The 22,654-nt window shown below is 49.6% G+C and overlaps 1 protein-coding gene across 2 annotated transcripts; it reads left to right on the top strand.

The window, feature by feature from the left end:
* The first annotated feature begins 2,211 nt into the window (after window positions 1–2,211).
* Spi1 (Spi-1 proto-oncogene) lies at window positions 2,212–20,926 on the top strand. Of its 2 annotated transcripts, XM_085829710.1 has the most exons (6): window positions 2,212–2,427; window positions 4,838–4,934; window positions 7,463–7,561; window positions 18,481–18,668; window positions 19,454–19,619; window positions 20,250–20,926. In XM_085829710.1, exons 1-6 carry the CDS (start codon window positions 2,383–2,385, stop codon window positions 20,567–20,569), a joined length of 915 nt encoding a protein of 304 aa, XP_085685836.1. In that variant the 5' UTR covers window positions 2,212–2,382; the 3' UTR covers window positions 20,570–20,926. The 2 variants fall into 2 exon arrangements, with proteins under 2 accessions (XP_085685836.1, XP_021011685.1); XM_021156026.3 differs by lacking the exon at window positions 7,463–7,561.
* Window positions 20,927–22,654: the final 1,728 nt, after the last annotated feature.

Here is a 22,654-nt window from a genome sequence, read left to right as displayed (position 1 = left end):
GGAAGGAGAGAAGAGTTTAGGGTTTGGCAAGGGGCTCCCTCCAGCACCATCAAGGCAAAGATGAGAAGATAAATACAAATTTGAAGATAGCCTGGTCTATACAGCAAGCTCCAGGCTATCCCAGGATACCATAAGCAAGATCTTACTAAAACAATCCAAAGCAATGGATTAATGAGTGAAAATAACAGTTGGGGCCTGGTTCTCACGTCCCAGACCATTCTCCCCCTATAATCCAGTTACCTGGAGCTCAGCCTATTTGGTGGAAACATGAAGAACTACAACTGCTGGCGTAGAGTGAGTTTGTGTCTTCCCTAACCTCAGAGAGGGGCCTGAGTCAGGTTCCTGGGGACCCTGAGGACATGTGATCTGGACCCCCTGGGGAGTCCCAAGTGTGTCTGCAAGAAAAGAGAGGATGGAGGTGAAGGTGATGGTGGGACCCTTCCTTTTCTGCTGGCAGTAAGAAACTGCTGGGGTATATGGAGGGATCAGGCTAGTTTTTACATAAAGCAAGAGGTTAAAGTATACACAGGAGGAAACTGATTGACCAAGAAGTTCTCCTTAGCCAGGGGACTGTGGCATACACTTTTAAGCCCAGCACTCGGGAGGCAAAGGCAGGTACAGAGCGAGTTCCGTGACAGTCATGGCTACACAGAGAAACTGTCTCAAAAAGACAAAAACAAAACAAATTCTTGCTCAACCGAGCAGTCTCCCTAGAGGTGTGTGTGTCCTCGGGGTCAGAAGTGGGGGACAGGTGTGTGTGGAGGAAAAGGACTATCGCTCTACTCTCTAGACTGGGTGTCTGAAGGACAGGGAACCCTTTCACTTTCCCAGAATTCAGCATAGAGCTTGGTTAACATAGGGAAGATGCATGGATGGATGGATGGATGGATATGTAAATAGGTAGACTGATTAATAGTTAAGTGATGGATGGAAAAATTGATAGGTAGTACAAATGTATGGATGTATGGATGAATGGGTAGACAGACTGATGGATGGATGGGTGGATGGATGGATGGATGGATGGATGGATGGATGGATGGATGGATGGAAAAGTGCATTGAGAATAGATAGATAAGTAGATAAGTAGACTGGGAGATGGATGGATATAGGCAGACTAATGAATTAATGGATATATAGATTAAGTGAATAGATGGATGTGTGGGTGGAAGAATGTATGTGTAGACAAATGATGGATGGATGGATGGATGGATGGATGGATGGATGGATGGATGGATGGATGGACAGGTAGCCAGATTGACAGAAGATCATATAGTAGATAAAGAAATAAAAATACAAACTGTTAGCAGATGGATGGGCTGATGTACAGACAGACAAGTGGCTAAATGAGCGTGTTGCTAACCGAGAGGGTAAGCAGACAAGCTGACTGGCAGCTCAGAATTGAGCAGTTGGATGAACAGAGATGTGTAGATGTGGTGGGCTGGAGAGATGAGCAGACAATCAGAAAGAGACAAGGATAGGAAAACAGGAAAGAAGAAATGTGCGAGGAAGGTTATAAACGAGGAAGTCTAGATCGTAACGTTCAAGGGTCGGAGAAACCAACCAGGAGAACTGGGCTGGGAACAATGTCCTTAGGGATCTGACATCAGCTGTGGTACTTAGCTGGGAGGGGAGGGGATCAGAAGTCAAGGTCCTTCCCAATTGGAAGGGAAGCCCACTTGAGAAGTCTGGAAAGGAGATAAAATGTGGGAGACCCAGTGTCTACTGTTGGCCCTAATTGGTTTAGGACGATCTAGCAGATATTGCAGGGCCTACAGGAAGAGCCAAGCCTGGCAGCCTTGGGACCAAAATCCTCCACCTGACAAATTCACCCTCAAAATTAGGGACCCACACTCTCGCTATTCTAACCCCCCGAAGCGGGGACTCCTGGCCACCAGAGGGGACTGAGAAGAAATCGGTATTATTAGGCTAAAAGAACAGTGGACCACTTCAGCAAGGCCTATCGACCGGAGCAGCAGAAGCCTTCCATGGTAGTGCTAGCCTTTCTCCCTCCCAGCCCCAGTTTCCTCTGGGCAGGGGCCTGGCCCCCTGTCTTCCCAGGGCTGCCCTTTGAGAACCACCTGCCCCAGCCGGCCAGAGACTTCCTGTAGCGCAAGAGATTTATGCAAACGGGCTGGGGCGGTGATGTCACCCCAAGGGGACTATCTCCCAGTGGCAGGCCCTTCGATAAAATCAGGAACTTGTGCTGGCCCTGCAATGTCAAGGGAGGGGGCTCACCCAGGGCTCCTGTAGCTCAGGGGGCAGGCCTGAGCCCTGCGTCTGACCCACGACCGTCCAGCCCCCCGACGGGGTACCTGGTCCTGAGGGGGATCCGCCTTGATCCCCACCGAAGCAGGGGATCTGACCAACCTGGAGCTCAGCTGGATGTTACAGGCGTGCAAAATGGAAGGGTTTCCCCTCACCGCCCCTGTGAGTACTGGGGCTTCACTACCAGCCCAGCCTGGGGCTTTGGGCTGTGTGACCATCTGCCCACTAACCCACCAGCCCACCCGATGCCCTCCGGCTCCCTATCAGTGGGAAGTTGGTGTTTCCTCCCCGGAGCTGCTGGTCTGAGACCCAGCGAGGGGCCATTGGCTTCCTTAGAGCATGCCCTGGCGGGCTGAGGGTTGCCGGCTGGCCCCATGGTGGGGCTGTGATCGGTGGGGCCTGAACAGCTATTTATAGATGGGTTCAGTGGCAGGCCGAACTCTAGGGCAGGGTTCTGGGTTGAAGATGGCGAGGGCGGCTCCTGAGAGGCCATGGATGAGGAGATCTGGAGACTGGCCTAGGAGTCTCTGGAGGCAACAGGAGAGGTTTCAACTCAAGACCTGTGGGCTCCTGAGGCAAAGGCTATTAGAACTCGAAGTCACCCATGGGTCCCCAACATTCAGTTTGTGGCCTGGCGTAGAAGAACGGCTGTTGATCCAAGTGTTTGGGCTTTGGGCCTACATGGATCTGAGAGTCTTGGGCAGTGACCAAGACTGGCTTCTTAGGGTCAGGCTGGGCAAGAGGAGAACACAGAGCAGAAACACTGCAGTTAGATTTGTGGCTAGAACTTAGCTCAGTGAGAAATCGGGTGAAGGATGGACTGGGGCCAGAATGGGACGGAGATTGGGGCTGGAGTAAGAAGATCTGGCTAGACTTAAGGTGGGGCAGGGACGGGGACACAAGCAGGTGGGCAGATCCCACCTGTTCCTCCTGTTTTCAGTGACAGTCACAGCTTTGGGTGAATGGCAGCTCAGAATCCCTTAGAGAGGACCCTCTTGCTTTCTCCTACCCTTGGAGGTGTTGGGGCAGTGAAGAAAGGCTGAGCAGGGCCTGCCCACCTGACTCAGCGTTCCTGAACTAGAGACAGATCTCTTCTCTATCCCTTCCAGCCCTCCATAGCACCTTAGGCCTGACATTGTAGTCAGTGTCCTGCAACAGGGGCAGGCCTAGTGTACTGCCTGGAAACCCAGGGAAGAGGGCCAGCTTCTGGTCTCCTCACAGGATAGAAAATAGGCTCGCCAAACCTCACTGTCCTCACCTTTACCCTGATCCCCTTCTCCTGCCTGGGACGGAAAAGGTGCTGGGGCAAGCACAGGTGATGGAGGGTGTCCCAGAAGTCCACTCTGCCTCAATTAAAGCCACTGTCCCTGACCCTTGACCTCTCCTTCCTGCTGATATGGGCACAGGCCAGACCTCCAGCTCCTACACCAGCTCATTAGCCCCTCTCTCCAGCCTCAGGAGCCTCTCTCCAGCCTCAACCAAGTGTCTCTTGAGTGGACAGGCTCTCAAGGCAGCCCTGGCCCACCAAGCAAGGCCACTGTAACTATTGTGCAATCCTTGGGCACACTCTGCGGGGGTGGGGAGAAGCCCAGTGACTGACGGGAAGGCTCGGAGTGCATATCCCTGTGCCTAGCAAGTGAGAGATGGAGGAGGCAGAGGAGAGAAGATGGAGAAAGAAGGGAAGAAAGACAAAGGAAGGAGAGGAGGACAAAGAGGAGGGAAGAGAGAAATTAATGGTGGCAGGGAGTCTCCCATCAAAAGGACAGTGGAGGGAGGAGGCAAAAGGGATAGTTCCTTGGTCCCCAAAATCTGCCTGGGTGACCTTCGTACAAACAAATCATCAACATGACAGTCATCATGTCGGACTGTGCCTTCCTGAGACTAGATGGACAGCGGCTAACAGGAGGGGAGGAGTCAGGGGCAGGCGGCCCCAAGGTAGCACTGGAGAGTGGGACCTGGTTGGCTCTGAAAGGCATGTGAATGTACTGATGGCTGGGAGTTGATGTGAGCATGTGTGTGTCAATATATATGTGTGTGCCTGCAGGGGTGAGAGAACAGTGGGTGTCTGTGAGTGTGAGCAGATGTATAGGCCTATGTGAGACATGGGGCTCATGAGAGGGTGAGGATGCCTGTGTGTGAGACCGAGACAGGAACCCAAGAGTGAGTGTGTGGACATGTGAGAGTGAGTCTCCACAGCTTTGGGTATAAGTGTGTCACAGGGAGTGTTTGTACGTGTGGGGAAGGATGAGTTGGTGGGAACAGGAGAGGGCAACAGGCCCCCATGGTCATAGGTGTATGTGGAACGGTGCAGTGGATAATAAGAGAAGTGAGGAAGGGGCTGCATGCACCCTCTCTTTAGCCCTGGATCTGCTGACCTCTGACCTCTCTACCTCATTGTTAGCACGCTGTCCTGAACTTCCCGCACCGCCTTACCCACGGTGTCTCTGAATGCTCTGGATTCGAAGCAAAGGCTGGGCAGCTCCCAGGTGCCCCAGTCAGGGAAGGTCACAGGCCTCAAACTCACTGGAATATCTTCAACAGCTCAGGCTCTGACACCTTTCTCTCTCGGCAGCCATCGGAGGACTTGGTTCCTTACGAATCAGAACTATACCAACGTCCACCGCATGACTACTACTCCTTCATGGGCAGCGATGGAGAAAGCCATAGCGGTGAGTACCTGGTCCTCCACCCCTCATCCCAGCATGCCCTGGGGCTGGAGAGAGGAAAAGACTCCCGAAGTTACTTGGAGTTCTGAGAGTAAGATGCAGGCAGCAACCTCATCCCTGTATCCCACAATGTCAGCCCGATCTCTGATCCCTGAGCATCTTCCTGTGTCAAGGGCAAATTTAGTTTCTTTCTCATTTATCTTGTCTGGTTCCCCAACTCATTCCAGATTCTCTCCAACATCCAAATCCACACCTTCACTTTCTCTCTGATTAGAAAACAAATAGACACTTAAAAATAACATAAGATAAAATAAAAACAAACAAACAGACAGACGGAAAAAAAAAAGAGCCAAAAGAAAAAGTGCAAGAAACACATATAAGCCTGGTCTACAGAGTGAGTTCCAGGACAGCCAGGGCTACACAGAGAAACCCTGTAATCCTGTCTCGGGGGGGGGGGGAGAAAGAAAAGAAAGAAGCAAGAGAGAGAGAGAGAGAGAGAGGAGAGAGAGAGAGAGACAGAGAGAGACAGAGAGAGAGACAGAGAGAGAGACAGAGAGAGAGAGAGAAAAGAAGGAAGAGAGAGAGAGAAAAGAAGGAAGAGAGAGAACACATTCACACACACACAGAGAAGTCCCATAAAAATTCAAAACCAGAAGACTATAAGGTTTGATTTTTAAAAGTGCCCAAAGTATTGTGAGACAAAACCAAAAACAAGACAAAACTCCAAAACCACACTGAGATCATCAGTGTTGCATTCTGCTTGGCCCTCCACCCAGGGAGCTCGGAGCTCGACCTGCCCTTAAATGTGGTTTGTACACCTGCTGAGATTCCATGGAAGAAAACGAATCTTTCCTCTGTGAGTGCTTATCTCTGGAGATAGATAGATTCCGGGTTAGCAAAGGGGAGTGCAGTCCACTTTCCATCTCAGCACTGGGTGGAACCCCATCTGGCTTAGGCCCGGGTGGCCTGGGGTCTTTTTAATAAATGAGGACAGGTGGGGAGCTGAGTGACTTGATTAGGCCAGTGACCTCTGGTCCACATGACCTGTCCTGTGCCTGTGCTCTTTCCTAACCACTCATTCGAGCGTGTTCTCTCTTTTCTTGCTATCCCCCTTATCCAAAGCCCCCTTTGGAAAGTCTCCCTTACTGTGTGGCTAACAGCCTTTCTCTATTGCTCTACTGAGATTTGGGACTTGGTAATTCTGTTGGCAAAAGGCTTAGCAACTTTAAAACAAACAAACAAACAAACAACTCTTTTAGTAGATGCCAGGAGGGTCTCCAGTCATGGTCAAGTGAAAGCCTCCGAGTGTCCCTTGTTCAGCATACACCAAGCCCTCCACCCCAGGTCGGATGGAGGTAGTGAAGAGGCCTGGCCTCAACTGTCCACCCCAAACCCAGCCTTGTTCTCTAGAAAGTTAAGGGGAGAGGGAAGATACACTTAGTGCTTGGGGAAGGAGATATCAGGTCGCCTAAAACAAGCCAAGAAGCACAGCCACCTTGTTCCAGACCAGGATGGGGGATTCTCCGTAATGCCTGTATCTAGAGGTTCAAGGTCAGAAATGCTCAGCACCTCAGCTGAGGGTGTGCTCACACCTGACAGCCACACCCAGGACTGTCACTTGTGATGCCACACAGTTAAGGCTTTTTTATTTGGAAGCCAAACCTTGAGAGCACCTTCACCTGGCACTCAGCATGAAGTCTTCTGGAAGTGTGTCCTGCCAGGAGGGTCCACCTCAAGGGCACAGGGTCCTTTCAGACCCCCCCAGTGCTAGGAAAGCTTCCAAATGCCTTCTTTTGTTCTTCTTAGACATGTTCAAAGTGTACAAGAAATACACCCTCCCTGGGTGAGGTTCAGATAACATATGTTATCTCTGCCTGCGTTATCCTTATTTTCCCTCACACAGATTAAGAACCAGGTCTGAGTGACTGACACCATATCCACCCACCCTTCCAGCAGAGTCGGAGGACTGACCGAAATCTCCCTGAGTTTGAGGAGGGCTCCCCCTGGTGGCTCAGGTCTCACAAGCAAAGCGGGGCTTGGAGCCTCTTTCTCAGGCCGGGTTGCTTTCTCTTTGGCCTAGTCTACGTTTAGATAGAGGCATTTCCTTCAAGAGTTTGGCCTCCTCATTTTTACCTTTATGCAGTTGCCCAAATATCTAGATATCAGATGTGGGAGTGTGTCTGGGAAGATGGAGCCAGCACTTCATAGAAGCTGGGTTTCCCTGGCTCAGAGTTCCAAGGGGTTCTTTGTATCTGGAGCAGGGCTATAGAAATGGCTCTATACTTAAGGCGAAAGCCCAGAATTCCTTCAGAGACTCTTCCAGGGTCTCTGGGTGCCCTGCCCACCCCCACCTCTGCAGTCATTAGCCATCTGAGTATCGGTGCTGTCCCTGATCCCTACTGGAATATTCTATTAGAAGACGCAAGAAAAGTTTTCTGCCTTTCCCATCCTTCTGCTGATTGCTGTCTGTCTTTTGTGTCCACGCTGTAAGAAAGTGATACTTAGTGGAATCCTTTCTTCATTGACTTCAGCAGCTGTGCAGCCTTGGGGCAAGCAACAGAGCCTCTCTGAGTGCCCCTACCTCATCTGTGAAACTGAGATCATGGAAGCACCTCGCAGAATTATAACAGGTGAATGAGGTGACATGTGTCCTCTGTGAGGCTGTGTGTACCATGCTAAGTACAGGACCGGGTGAGGGCTCAGTATGTGTTGTTAGCATTGCTGTACCCAAGAGAGCAAGCGAGCAGCAAGGGCAGTGGTTCTCAACCTCTCCAGTACTATGACTCTTTCATACACCTCCTCATGTTGCAGTGACACACAATTATTTTTTTTTGTTTCTTCATAACTGTGATTTTGCTACTGTTATGAATCCTAATGTAAATATCTGATATGGAGGATATCTGATATGCAAACCCCAAAGGAGTCACGACCTGGGTGACAGCCATCCATCTATCCATCCATCCATCCACCCATCCATCATCCATCCATCTACCCACCTACCTATCCATCTATCCATCCATCCATCTACCCACCCACCTATCCATCCATTCACCCACCCATCCATCTACCCACCTACCTATCCATCCATTCACCCACCCACCTATCCATCTATCCATCCATCTTTCCATCCACTCACCTACCCACCTATCCATCTATCCATCCTCTATGCATCTACCCTTCTACCTATCTACCCACTCATCTACTCACTCTCTCATCTACTCACACCCATCCTTCCACTCATTTTACACCTCCCCTCCTCTACTCATGGATGTGTGGAAGCCCTGCTCACATGATGTTCAGGGAAGCCTTTGAGATGGTAATGGCTGAGCTGTAATCTTCATGAAGAGAAAGGACCATATGTGTGAGGTGAATGGGGACAGGGAGCAGCAAAAACAAGAGCAGGAAGCAGAGGGCACATGGCTACAGATCATCATCAGGAGACAACATGAAACCAAAGTGGCCATCAAAAGGCAGTTGAAAAAAGTTTGAAGGCCATGGAGGAGTATATGTTGTATCCCGTGTCTTTGCCAGGACAGCCCTCTGCTACTAAGCTGTAATTAATTTTACTGGAGAGTTTTGGACAAGGAAATTACATGATCTGAATAGCCTTATGTTTGGTGAAAATTTAAATATGCTTTCTATTTTTTATATTCTCTCTCGCTCTCTCTCTGTGTATGTGGTGTGTGTGTGTGGTGTGCATAGTAAGAGAGCAACTTGTGGGAGCCATTTTGCCAGCCTGAAATACATTTTTAAGTGCTTAATTTAAAACTATCAAAATGGCAAACGCTCAGGTGCTGGAGAGAGCAGTGCAGATAAGAGCACCAGCTGAGCCGGGCGTGGTGGCGCACGCCTTTAGTCCCAGCACTCGGGAGGCAGAGGCAGGCGGATTTCTGAGTTCGAGGCCAGCCTGGTCTACAAAGTGAGCTCCAGGACAGCCAAGGCTACACAGAGAAACCCTGTCTCGAAAAACCAAAAAAAAAAAAAAAGAGCACCAGCTGCTCCTGCCGAGGACTCAAGCGGGGCTCCCACCACCTCTATGGTGGCTCACAGCTGTCTGTAACTCACATGTGCACATGGTACATTGGCATACATTACAAGATCTGAACAGCCTTATGTGTGGCAGACAAAACGTTCACACACATAAAAATAAAAAACAAATCTTAAAACAAGCTCTCAATGCTGTAGTGAAAAACATACAGCACCTCAGGCAAAGCCTTCTCCTCTCCCACCTCCCCGCTGCTGGTGACACTTGCAGAAAGCTTGTGGTACATCTATCATTCTGTGTGTTTGATATCACCTTGCTCTGGAGAACACCTGTCTTTTCAGAGCCCTGGAATCACCGAGGGTTGGGGGAGCTGCTACTTACACCACAAATTTACATGGTGGATGCCCAGTGCTTTATCCACTGAGCCATCCCCCCCAGCCCCACAAACATCGCTGTTTACTGAGAGCCTTCTAGGTGTTCAGAGATTAGTCAGCTCAGTCTTCCAGTTTGAGACATGTATGTGTGTGTGCACGTAGGCTGTGAGGAGGAGCATTTGACAACAGCAATTCCCAACACGATGCTCACAGTTCTGCAGGCTTCCAACCCTGGATGTCCTGGAATTCACTCTGTAGACCAGGCTGGCCTGGAACTCAGAAATCTGCTTGCCTCTGCCTCCCAAGTGCTGGGATTAAAGGCGTGTGCCACCACTACCTGGAAGGCTTCCGTTGTTATATGGTAATACATCTGAACAGACGTGCCCATTGTTATGATCATGTGACTAGGACATAGCTCTGCTGACCCTTAGAGTCTCCTTTAAATATCTGTTCTACCTTTCCAACCGTGTTTCTCAGTGATACTGTTGAAGGGCGATAAGAGCCCAGACTGCTATATGAGGTGTCTTAACTCTTCCGTAATGACACCCACTTTGCAGAATTATTGTAAGAACAGAGCGAGCCACTATATGCAGAAAGCCCAGGGGGCAGCGTAGAGCAGATAGATGTGTCAGGAGCTCCAGAGAGCTATACAGGAGGTGAAGCAGCACGGTTGTGCTGTGTGGAGTTGTCTCTCTTCCCGTCTATTCTGTGTTCTCACCTGTAAGCAGCAGTTTGGTTGTGTCAAACTTCTGGGTAAAAATAAAATCTTGTTTTGTTAGAAATTTAAAAGCATTTCCCTACTGTCTTTTGGTTATTTCAGGATTTTGTTGTTATTGTTTGTTTGTTTGTTGACATCTGACACCATTCCATGTGTTCTCCTTTTTATAATCTAGATTTTTTTTAATTTTATTTTTCAGTTTTGTCTTTCTGGAAGTTCTTTTTCTTTTTTATCTATTTTTGTCACCTCTCTCCAACCCCTTCCTTTGTCTGTCTCTGTTTGTCTCTGTCTCTCTGTTTCTCTCTTTTGGATCTCATCATATACTCAGGCTAACCTCAAACCAGTTATCCCCCAGCCACAGCCTCTTAAGAAGTAGAATTAGACCAATTTTACATGGACCCACTGGCTGCTGGGTAGATATCAGATGTAAGAGATAGGACAGGATCTAGGTGAAGGGCACTTAGAAAAAAAAGAGCATAGCTGTAGCTTTTCTAACCCAAGACACTGTGGATGCTCAGAAGAGATCAGCGAGAGTAGCAGCAGTAGAAAGAAAAAGGAATGAGCATAAAGCCGGGGAGATGGCTCAGTAGTTAGACTGCCTGCTATGTGAGCATGAGGACCTGCATTGCAACTCCAGCACCTACCTAAGAAGCCAGGTATAGCTACCAACTGTACCATTGTACAGTTACCACTGTCACTCTGGAGGTCAGGGCAGATGAGCTTCCTGGACAGATGAGTCAAAATAGGAGTTCAGTTTCTTTCCCTTTCTCCTCCTCCTCCTCCTCCTCCTCCTCCTCCTCCTCCTCCTCCTCCTTCTGAGATAGTTTCACTATGTAGCTTTGGCTGGCCTTGAATGTAGAGCAGGCTGGCCTTGCACTCAGAGATCTGCCTGCCCCCCTCTCAAGTGCTGAGATGAAAAGTGCGCACCACCATGTCCGGAGAGAGACTCTGCCTTAAAGAAAAGAAAGAGGTGGAGTGTGAAAGAGAAAGATGCTTGAAGTCCTTCTGGCTTCTACATGTGCACACACTCATTTGAACATCCACATGTACACACACACACACCCCAAAATAAAATAAACAAACAAAAGGGTTAGACAAGGTCAGGAGAGGTTTTGAAGGTATCAAGTACACATAGTATAAAATTTACCATCCTAATATTTTTGTCTATATATCTATCCATGTATTTATCCTTCATCTATCTGTCTGTCTGTCTGTCTGTCTGTCTATGTGTAGTTATGAATGTGCCACAGCGCAGGCATGGAGATCAGAATCAGTTCTGTCCTTCCATCACATGGGTCCTGAGGAATCAAACTCACATTGTCATGCTTGGTGGCAAGTGCTACTGCCAGGCCACTTCTACACCATCCAAGGGTATAAAGGGTAGTAAAATACACTCACAAAAGCTACACATGTGGGCATGGTGGTTTGTGCCTGTAATTACAGCACTGGGGACAGCAAAGATCTGGGATCAGGATCTCAAGGTCACTGTCTGAGTGAGTTCAGGGCTAGCCTGGCTTACCGGGTCTTGTTTAAAACAGAACAAAACAAAAATGCATGCACATTGTGGAGTAGCCATCACCATTGTCTTGAGAACTCATCTTGCCAAGCTAAAACCCTGTGCCCATTATACAACTGCCCATCCTCCAACCTGCCAGCCCCTGGCAACCTGCAATCTCCTTCCTTCCTTCCTTCCTTCCTTCCTTCCTTCCTTCCTTCCTTCCTTCCTTCCTTCCTTCCTTCCTCCCTCCCTCCCTCCCTCCCTCCCTCCCTCCCTCCCTCCCTCCCTCCCTCCCTCCCTCCCTTCCTTCCTTCCTTCCTTCCTTCCTTCCTTCCTTCCTTCCTTCCTTCCTTCCTTCCGTCCTTCCTTCTTTTCTTCCTTCCTTCCCTCCATTCCTTCCCTCCCTTCCTCTTTTCCTCCCTCCCTCTTTTTTGTTTTTGTCTTGTTTTGAGACAGGGTTTCTCTCTGTGCAGCCCTAGCTGTCTTAGAACTCTCCCTGGCTGTCCTAGAACTTGCTCTGTAGACCAGGCTGGGCCTCAGACTCAGAGATCTGCCTACCTCTGCCTCCCAAGTGCTGAGATCAAAGGCATGCATCAATATCACCTGGCTCTACTTTCTATCTCTGTGAATATTATTACATTAGGTGCCTCTGATAAGTGAAGTCATACTGCAATTTTCCTGTTATAACAGACTCATTTCACATAGCAGAACGTCTCAAGATTCAGCATGTTGTAGCACAGGCCAGAATTTCTCTGTTTATATGTTGAATAATATTCACTGTATGAGTTCATTTTGGAAGGCAGCTATGCCCATGACCTAGACCACTACATTTTGCTTAAAGGCTCACGTGTTGATGGATACTTCTGCTGTTTCTAGTTTCTGGCTGTGGTGAATAAAGCTGCTATGACCATGACCTGGGCTTATAGTCTCCTTAGGACTCTGACTTATACTCCTGTGCATGCACGTTTACAAATAGGCTTGCTGGACTTGCTGGGTCCTGTGGTACTTCTTTCTTGTGTGTGTGTGTGTGTGTGTGTGTGTGTGAATGCAGGTGTCCATGGAGGTCAGAGCATTGAATACTTGAGTACCCGGGAGCTGGAGTTACTGGCAGTTATGAAGTTATGAGCTGCCTGATGTGGGTGCTGCTGGGAAGTGAACTCCAGGTCCTTTGGAAGAGCAGTGCCAAATCCTAATTCCTGGGCCATCTCCTCAGCCCCTCTTTTCCCTGGTGGAGCTGATAAGCTACCTTTCATCATGGCAGCAACAGCTTTACAAGCCCCACAGCAATGCACAAGTCTTCATGGTTTTTGTACACTTGTCATCTCCTTATGCACTGTTGGCTTTTAGGAATCTTGGTCCTAGGGCTGGAGTTGACTCACACCCATGTAACCAACCACCTCGCCTCCTTAGCAACTGTTCTTCCTCCACCTATCAAACCTTCCATCCACCTCACATTCACCTCTCTGTTTAATAAGTACACCAAGGGTCTTTTCTGTGCCTGGCACAGGGATAGATGCTGTGGGGTGAATAGGATGCTGATACAGCCACATTCAACTCTGTGTCCTGGTAAGAATTAAAACGCCAATAATCAGGGTACACCGTTGAGAGAAACAAATACCTCGAGGCCTCCTGCTCACCAGGCTTTTGCAACATGCCTGCAGGCTTTTAGGAGAGGCTGTTCTGTAGTGGTAGTAATTTCCCAAAAAGGAGGGTTGTTTTGTTGGCCCCTCCTTTCTTAATTCCTTATCTCCTCTGGTTTGGTTTGTTCCTTTGTTTTTATTTGCTTTGTTTTGTTCTGTTCTGTGGGGACAGCCTTGAACTCCCTAAATAGCTCAGGCTAGCCTTGAACTCCCTATATAGCTCAGGCTGAAGTTGATGTTCTTTTGTAAAGATTTGTTTTTATTGTTTTCAGTTGTGTGTAGGTGTATGTGCCCGCTTGTGTGTGTGTGCATGTGTGTGCTAGTGTCCTCAGAGGGCAGAGGTGTTAGATTCCCCTGGAGCTCCAGTTGTTCTGAGCTGCCCAACACGGCTCTGGGAGCCGAACTCAGGTCCTTTGGGAGAGAGTCAGTGCTCTTGAGCTATGAGCCACCTCTGCAGTCCCTGGTCTTCTGGTTTGAGAATACTTTGCTTTTCTGAGGACAGCCCTGGCCTTCAGCCTGGGGTTTCTGTCCTGAGGAGATAGGTCAGCTGAGTGACTCTTAAGGCTTGGTGTTTTGTAATCTTATATGTAAGTACACTGTAGCTGTCTTCAGACACACCAGAAGAGGGCATCAGATCTCATTACAGGTGGTTGTGAGCCACCATGTGGTTGCTGGGATTTGAATTCTGGACCTTCAGAAGAGCAGTCGGGTGCTCTTTACCCACTAAGCCATCTCACCAGCCCCGGTGTTTTGTAATCTTAATATCGCTTGGTTCTTGCTCTTCTTAGGACTAAGTAAGAACATGGATGAATGGGTGGGAACAAGAAAGGATCAGGACAAATGGACTGACAGCCATAGTGGTTTCCACTTGTGATCCCAGCACATGAAGCCAGCCTGGGCTCTATATCAAGACCCTGTCACAAATGGGCTCTCGTTTGGCTGGGTGGCTCTGGCTGCATAGACAGAGGTTGGGTGATGGGTAGCTAATGGATGGATGGGTGTGTACAGACAGATGGACAGGGGCATCAGGAGAGGCTCTCTGTGTCACCATAGGTCTTACTTAAAGCTTACATTACTTCATAGTAATAGCTGGCATGGTGTAGTAAGAGTTAAAATACTGTGTAAGTCCCTGGAATTACACAGAAGTGGGCTCGGATCATGACACTACACTACCAGTGGCCACTGTAGACAAAGGACTTAATTTTTTATTTTAAATTTTGAGATAAGGTCTCTCTGTGTATCCCTGGCTGTCCTGGAGCTTGCTATGCAGACCAATCTGGTCTCAAACTTGCAGAGATCCTCCTGGCTCTGCCTCCCAAGTTCTGGTTAAAGGCAGGACTTTAATGTCTTGAGTTACAGCTTTCCTTACTGTCAACAGGGAGAGTTCTGTTGAGACAGGGCTTCCTATAGCTCAGGCTAGCCTTGAACTCCCTATATAGCTCAGGCTAGCCTTGAACTCCCTATCTAGTTCAGGCTGGATTTGATGTTCTTTTGTAAAGATTTGATTTTATTGTTTTCAATTGTGTGTAGGTGTATGAGGAGCCTCTATCTCTACCTCCGCAGAGCAGAGCAGAGCAGAGCAGAGCAGAGCAGAGCAGAGCAGAGCAGAGCAGAGCAGAGCAGAGAGATGAAGTGGGTTAATTCTTAGCATTGTGCCTGGTAGGCTGTAAGTTAGCATCAGGAATCCCATTGAGCACTGAGACCTTCTGCATGGTGGATGCCCACAGGATGTAGAAAGTGAACATGGAGCTGGCACAGATATGAAAATAACATGATAACATTCTCTGAAGGGCTGAGAGTATATGGGTGGCCGCTAGGCAGAGGGCAAGGTGGCACAATAAAGGGACAAAACCAAGTTAAACACTGCATTCACAAAGAATTGTCCAAGCCAGGTACGGTGGCACATGCCTGTAATCCTGGCACTTGGGACGTAGACACAGGAGGGTCAAGACTTCAAGATCATCCTCTGCTGCACAGAAAGTTTGGGGCTAGCCTGTGCTACATGAGACTCTGTCTCAAAAGGAAGGAAGAAGGAGGAAGAAGGGAGGGAGGGAGGGAGGAAGGAAGGAAGGAAGGAAAGACAATGACAGAACAAAAGAGAAAAGAAAAGAAAGGGGAGAGAGAGAGAGAGCCAAGTATGTTGGTTTAAATTTGTAATGAAGCAGGAGAATCACCATGAACTCAAGGCTATCTCAGACTGCATGGCTCATAGGTTCTGGGCCAGCCCGGGTTATAGAATAAAACACAAGAAATAAGGTTCAGGGGGCCAGAAAGGCTGACCTTTGCTTTCTGACTCACTTCCTGGACACTCTCTCTGGGGGCCCCAAATTTGGAGTGAGTTTGCCTACCAGAGTGTTGGTTACATAATTGCCTGGGCAACCAAATCAAGGGGAAAGGTGAGGTTTTGAAACCATTGTAGCTCAGTCCTGGCCATCGCCTTCAGGAGACCAAGAGCAGGGAGCAGAGGCCCACATTTCCCCACAGTGCTTCTCACTGCTGTCATCCACAACAGCTTTGGGACATGCTGCGTTAGGCTTCAGAGCTAGCAGAGGTGGGGTGGGGTGGGGCCAGAAAGAGTTAGGTCAGGTGCCTCTCATCTCTCACCTAGAGGACAGCAAACACTCACAGTTCCTGTCCCTGGAACTGGAACGGGCTGCGGGAGAGACAGGGGAAAGTAAATGGTGGGGACCAAGAGGAAGCTGGGTCTGCAATCTAAACTGCAGAGCCCCATTCTGTCCTTTCGGGTTTAGTGACCTTTGATTTTGGTCCTGGGGCTCAAACGCAGGACCTTGTGTATGAGAGGCAAGTGCCTTTACCACTGTGTTACGGCCCTGGGCTTTCTGTTTTATTTTGAGATAAGATCTTGCTTTCTAGGCCAAGATGGCCTCAAACTTTTAAAAACCTATTTTTAAATATTTATTTGTCTCTCTCTGTCTCTCTGTCTGTCTCCCTATCTCTCTCTGTGGGTGTGTCTGTGTTTGTGTGTGTGTTTGTGTATATATACACATGTCTATGCTTTAGGAATCCAGAAGAGGGCGCTGTTGAATATTCTGGAGCTAGAGTTACAGGAGGTTGGGAGTTGCCCCAAGACCAACATCCAAGGTCACTAAACCCGAAAGGACAGAATGGGGCTCTGTGATTCGGATTGCAGACCCAGCTTCCTCTTGGTCACCGCCATTACTGTCCCCTGTCTCTCCCTGGGAACATAACTCTGGTTTTCTGTAAGAAAAAGTGGTCTTAACCACCGGGCTACCTCTCCAGACTCAGGCCTCAGGCCTTTGTTTTGAGTTAGGGTCTCATTTTATCTACATGGCCTGGAACTCACTGTGCAGACCAGGGTGGTCTTGAATTCAGAGACCTCTCTGCTTCTGCTTCTGGAGTGCTGGGATTAAAGGCATGTGCCATCATGCCTAGCTTGCCTTCATGTTCTTTCCTCTATTTTCTGGTTGTTGAAGTTACAGATGTGCTAGCGCAGGCTCTTTAGGGCCAGTATGAGTGTATGGGAATAAATGTTCTTCTTTTGTGCCATGTTCTATCCTAAGCACCTTCTGGGCATCAGATAGCTCATTTACCCCTTCACAGTGTATGGATAAAATGGGTATAAACTATTTACTCACTCAGATGAGGAAACTGAGGCCCAGGAGCATGCAGCAGTAAATGCATCCGGGTTTGTCTGAAGCTCCAAAGCATACACTTTTTCTTCTGTGCCGCAGTCTCTTAGAGATGGGTCCCGCTGCCAGACTCAGATGTGGCACATGGACAGAGCCTTGGTAACAACCTTTTAACCGGGGAATCAGAGGCTCAGTGGAAAAAAAAAGATGTTTAGGCTCATACAACCCAGCACTGCTCAGCAGGACGAGAAAGCTAGAGCCAGGCATGTAAGCCCAAACTTAGAAGTCTAAGTTGAGAGGATTACATGTTCAAACTCAGCCTGGGTGAGACCCTGCCTCAAAAACTCAAGAATACGGATGAGTGAAGGGCTCAGTAGATGATGGTGCTTACTGTCCTGCCTGAGGTTGACCTTGGGACCCCTGAGGTTCTAGAAGGAGGGAACAGACTCTGTTCCTCTACGCATGCACAGCATATTTGGCCCCTCCCAGTAAACAATTAACAAAAAAAGTCCTGTGGTATTGGTACACAGCTGGAAAGCATATGTCATTTCTTAAAGGATGTGTTTGTGTGAGAGACAAAGAAAAAGCAAGATCATAGGCATGTGTGCCTGTGTGTACACACATGAACACATGCACATATATATACATGCACACATGTACACATGCACACATGTACGTGGTTACTGGAGGACTTCCCCGGGCTCATCACCTTCCACATCCTTCAGGCCACATGAGGAAATCCCTCTTTTAACACCGCATTTTCATTTATTTCATTCTTCTTCTTAAATTCATTTATTGATATATGCGTGTATATGTTCATGTGTGACCGCACGCTGAGCTCAGGTCGTCAGGCTCAGTGGTGAGAACTTTTACCAGCTAAGCCATCTCGCTAGCTCCATACCATACCCCAAACTGTGCCCAAAAGTCCCTCAGATAGGCAGCAACTTTTGTTCCTGGAAAAGGTGTAGGGAGAAGCCACATCATAGATCTACCCAGAGCTATGTGGCTGCTTCCTGGAGTTGGGTCCACCCTTCCACAGACACCAGACACCCACAGGGGCTTTCTGGGGAAATCTCTTCCTTCAGCCTCCCAGGAACCTGGGTGTGGCTGCCCCTGCCTGTGGTTTTATAGAGGCAGCACTGTAGGTTTGGACAAACTCTGGTATGTGAGAAATGTCAGCCCCGTGACTTTGCAATCATACCCTGATCATGTGACAAGGACCCATGCTTGTGACTTTAGGTAGCCAGGAGTCTGTGGAAGGTCACAGAGGCAGGGAAAGCCATTTTCCAAGGCCTGCTGTGGATCTAGAGTGGGAGCTTATGTGTATTTTCCCAATAGCAATTCTACCTATTTTGTAGATGGGTCCACTGAGGCCAGAGAGGCTTAGGCCTGTGCTGAGGTCACACAGCCAACAGATGGCAAAGCCAGGACTCAGACTAGGGCTCAGAAGTCTGTGTCTCTGGGCCCAGTCAGGAAGCAGAATATAGAGTGGCTGCTGGTGACAGCTCCAGGTGTGACTGTCATTAGGGACTTTAATATTGGCATGTTAGGAAACCTCTCTGCGCCTCAGAGTCCTTTCTATAAAGCAGCGGTGGAGTCCGTGGATGTTCCAGGCGATGATTAATGCACTTTCTGCCCAGCCTGAATGATTATTTTATGTTACTCCACCCTCTTCCTGCCCCGGCACCTTGGCTCACGCCCTCCTCCCTGGCTTTCCCCACAGATCATTACTGGGATTTCTCCGCACACCACGTCCACAACGAGTTTGAGAACTTCTCTGAGAACCACTTCACAGAGCTGCAGAGCGTGCAGCCCCCGCAGCTACAGCAGCTCTATCGCCACATGGAGCTGGAACAGATGCACGTCCTCGATACTCCCATGGTGCCACCCCACACCGGCCTCAGTCACCAGGTGTGTGCTGCTGGCTGTCCTCTGTCCACCTCTCCCCTCCCGCCCCCAGACCTCCAGGCCTGTGGTGAGGCATGGAGCCTTCACAGGAAGCTGACATAGGCTCTTACTCAACGTGGCTTCCTGCTCTACAGAGCCAACGGCAGCTGGTACCCCAACGGCTGTGCTGACCTCCCGCCTGACCTTAGGGCCCCACACCTTAGTCTCACACACGATGGACAGATCCCATATGATCCACTAGTCCTCAGCCATCTTCTCTCACCCTGTTCCTGTTTGTGACCCTCAGGGTCCCACTGCCTAGAGTCCCCATTTTCTGTCTCTCCATGTACCCAGACTCCGAGTCACTAAATGCTCGCCTCTGCAGACCCCTTGGCTCCCTATTGATCCTCATTGCTGACTCTTCTCTGCTCCATTGATCTCTGCCATCCCTCACTGACCTCCACTGCCTGTTCATTGGCTCATCACCTCCTCATTAAGGCTCACTCACTTACGTATTAAGCCCCAGCTCATTGCTCCCCAGAACCTTCCCACTATTCCTAGTGCACTGCCAGGGCACATGGCCCCTTTGCATGCATAAAGATATACCTTTATCTTCCCTACTCCAGAGGCCACAGTGGGAAGGGTGATAGGCTCGGTTAACTAACAACTCATTGTACCAAGACCTGCACCCCCTGAGTCTTGGTCCAGACTGGCCCCTAGTTTTCCTTTCTCAGTCCTCGATCCTGCTGACCCCTCCTGCAGCCCTGGGCTATCCCTTATGGACTTCACACCTGTCCTTCCCTTTGCAGGTTCCCTACATGTCCCGGATGTGCTTCCCTTATCAATCCTTGTCCCCAGCCCACCAGCAGAGCTCAGATGAGGAGGAGGGTGAGAGGCAGAGCCCTCCCCTGGAGGTGTCTGATGGAGAAGCTGATGGCTTGGAGCCTGGGCCAGGTCTTCTGCACGGGGAGACAGGTAGGGTCCAGCACCACCGATCCAGTGACTGTAGCTGCATTTACATTTATGAACCTTGCATATTCCTAGCCAAGGTCAACTGGCCCAGCAGCCATGTTTCAGAGGTGTGTGTGCATGCACACGTGCGTGTTTGTGGATGCTTCTCTACCTGTACTGGTCTCTAAGTCTGTCTGTATTATGAATGAACAGGCATCACTTCAAAGTGTGTGAGAGTCTGTGTGTGCACATCAGTATTGTGTAGGAGTGTGAATGGGAGACTGTATGTAGATATGTGAAGGCCTGGGTGTATACAGTACTGTGAGTGTGTGAGGTCATGTGTGTGAGTACCTGTGAATGTGTGAAGGCCTATGAGTGTGTGAGGAAGGCCTGTGAGTGTGTAGGTCTTGTGTGTGAGTGCCTGCGTGTGAAGGCCTTTGGATAGGCATGTGGATATGTGAGAGCAGATGTGTATATATGTATGGATACATGTGACATATATATGAGGACTTGTATACATGGAGGGGTGTGCACTTGAATGGGAGTGGGCACGTGTGTGATTGCACCTACCATGGCTGGGAGGAGCTGGTGGGAGGGTCCCCATAAAATCCTTGCATTTTGTCCACACCCCACTTGGTTGCCCATCTCTCACAGGCAGCAAGAAAAAGATTCGCCTGTACCAGTTCCTGCTGGACCTGCTGCGCAGCGGCGACATGAAGGACAGCATCTGGTGGGTGGACAAGGACAAAGGTACCTTCCAGTTCTCGTCCAAGCACAAGGAGGCGCTGGCGCACCGCTGGGGCATCCAGAAGGGCAACCGCAAGAAGATGACCTACCAGAAGATGGCGCGCGCGCTGCGCAACTACGGCAAGACGGGCGAGGTGAAGAAAGTCAAGAAGAAGCTCACCTACCAGTTCAGCGGCGAGGTGCTGGGCCGCGGGGGCCTGGCCGAGCGGCGCCTCCCGCCCCACTGATAGCCCGCAGAGCCCGCCAGGCTCCTGGACCCCACCGGCCATAGCATTAACCCGTCGCCCGGCCCGGACACAGGGAGGACATTCCCAGGGCCGAGGCAGGACTGGGGGCCCGGCCTCGCCCTCCCAAGCCGGGCCTGGCCCGCCCCACCCGCTTCGCCTCCCACCAGGACTCTAGCCCGCCCCAAGGGCCGCCTGGGCCTCGGACCTCAACCGAGGGTCAGCCTGGCTTAGTGGCCACGGTGCTTCCTTGGGAGTCTGGCGCTGGCACCTTTTTGTATATTGAATGCTTTTTAAAAAGCTCTTCCTCCCCACCCCTTCATTAGCCTCTAAAGACAAGTAAAATTATTGTCAGCTATTCTCCCAGAGAAGTGTCTCATTCAAGAGTTTGCGTGTGCCGGGTCCAGGGGGCGTCCCGTGTGCACGATCTCTTATTTGTCTAGAGAGCATGTTTCCAAAGCTGGGTCCTAGGGACACGGGGACCATGGACACACAGCACTTGTTTCTAGTGAGATACGTCCTGGCTTGTTATCAGGGCTCAGGGATCATACTGAAAAGTCTTTAGCAATCTTCTGAATGAGACACGATCCAAGAGTGATGGTGGTGGTGGCCGCAGCAATAAGCACAGGTGTTCTGATCATGTAGCATGTGTCAACTTTACCGGCTGCACCGGCTCTCTAGCCTGGCCCCAAAGCATTCTTAATGGAGACTCCACAAGCACAGCCTTCCCTTCAAAGCACTCCCAGGGGCCACAGACAAGGGACATCTGTAAACATCTTGATTCATTTAGGTGGCATAGACAGAATGTAGGCAGGTGGTGGCAGACAGGGAGTGAGGACATCTCCTAATGTCTGCACACCTCAGGAAACACAAACCCTAGGGGTGTCACACTATAGGAGGAAAGACCCCTGCACACCTCCTGGCTATGTGGGTCCCTCATAGCCCACGCTGATGTCCCCTTCTTCTTCTTCTTCTTCTTCTTCTTCTTCTTCTTCTTCTTCTTCTTCTTCTTCTTCTTCTTCTTCTTCTTCTTCTTCTTCTTCTTCTTCTTCTTCTTCCTTTTTTTTCCTCCTCTCAAACACCAGTTCCTTAAACATTTAAACATATTTTTTGCCTGTGTGTATGTATGTGTGCCATGTGTGTGCCTGGTGCCTGCAGTCTAGAAGAGGGGTGTTGGGTCCCCTGGAGCTGGAGTTACAGATGGTTGTGAGGTATTGTGTGGGTGCTTGGACCGGAACCTGAGTTCTCGGCAAGAACAAGTGCTTTTAATCACTGAGCCTTCTATTCCAGCCCCATACCAGTTCTCTGGACGACTCAGAGATAAGCATAGCGGTGCATACCCAGAATAGCAGCACTTAGGTTGAGGCAGGAGGATTGTCATTGGTTTGAGACCAATTACTAGTTATAGCTTCAACACATGCACTCACACACACGACTTAGGAGCAGGTGATGTGACTTTAAAGTATCTAAAATTGGGTGGAAATCACAGCTAAATTTCTATTGACTGGAAAATGCTTATATGTGGACTCCCTCCTTCTGGTATAAGCTATCTATTCTATTCTAGAATTGCTTAATGGGGATTCCCGTCATTTATTTTTTCCCCTGTAACACCTGATGAACCTGATCCAACTGAGGGTCCAATCACAGAACAAGAACAGTGGGAGTGGGGTGGCGGCTGAGGGAATTCAGAATGTTTTGCATTCATCTTTGGTTAGTCCTTGTGACTTCAGCAAGAACTAGCTCTGCTCCTGTCCTCTACTTGGGAGGACATTTAGAGATCCGCTCCCATGCCCTCGCCTGCAGGCTCGCCTAGCTTGTCCCTTGTGTGTGTGTGTGGGGGGGGGGACACCACTAACTCCCTGCAGATTCCCTCCCTGCCTAACCTTCCACCAAGCCCACCCAGGATTCTGTGGTCCAAGGCCAGCCCCTGCCCCTTGTGGTGCAGTAATGTGTGCCAAAGCTCTGCTGATCAAAAGAACAACAGCAGCTAGCCCTGAATACCCTCTCCTCCACCCAGCACCTGTGCCCTCGAATTTTAACTGTGGGTGTCACGGGCCAAGAGCACCTCGACAGTGTAATTTTCTGGTG

Source organism: Mus caroli, unplaced genomic scaffold (assembly GCF_978045245.1).
Source record: "Mus caroli unplaced genomic scaffold, Mus_caroli_1 scaffold_2, whole genome shotgun sequence".
Lineage (NCBI taxonomy): Eukaryota > Metazoa > Chordata > Mammalia > Rodentia > Muridae > Mus > Mus caroli.
This window is presented reverse-complemented; position numbering and strand designations above follow the sequence as displayed.

Excerpts from the sequence above, each read along its gene's own strand:
- Spi1 (XM_085829710.1), top strand. The coding sequence starts at position 2,383 with ATGTTACAGGCGTGCAAAATGGAAGGGTTTCCCCTCACCGCCCCT. Across the intron at positions 7,562-18,480 it reads ACCTCGCAGAATTATAACAG|ATCATTACTGGGATTTCTCC; the intron begins GTGAATGAGGTG and ends CTTTCCCCACAG. Across the intron at positions 19,620-20,249 it reads TCTTCTGCACGGGGAGACAG|GCAGCAAGAAAAAGATTCGC; the intron begins GTAGGGTCCAGC and ends CATCTCTCACAG.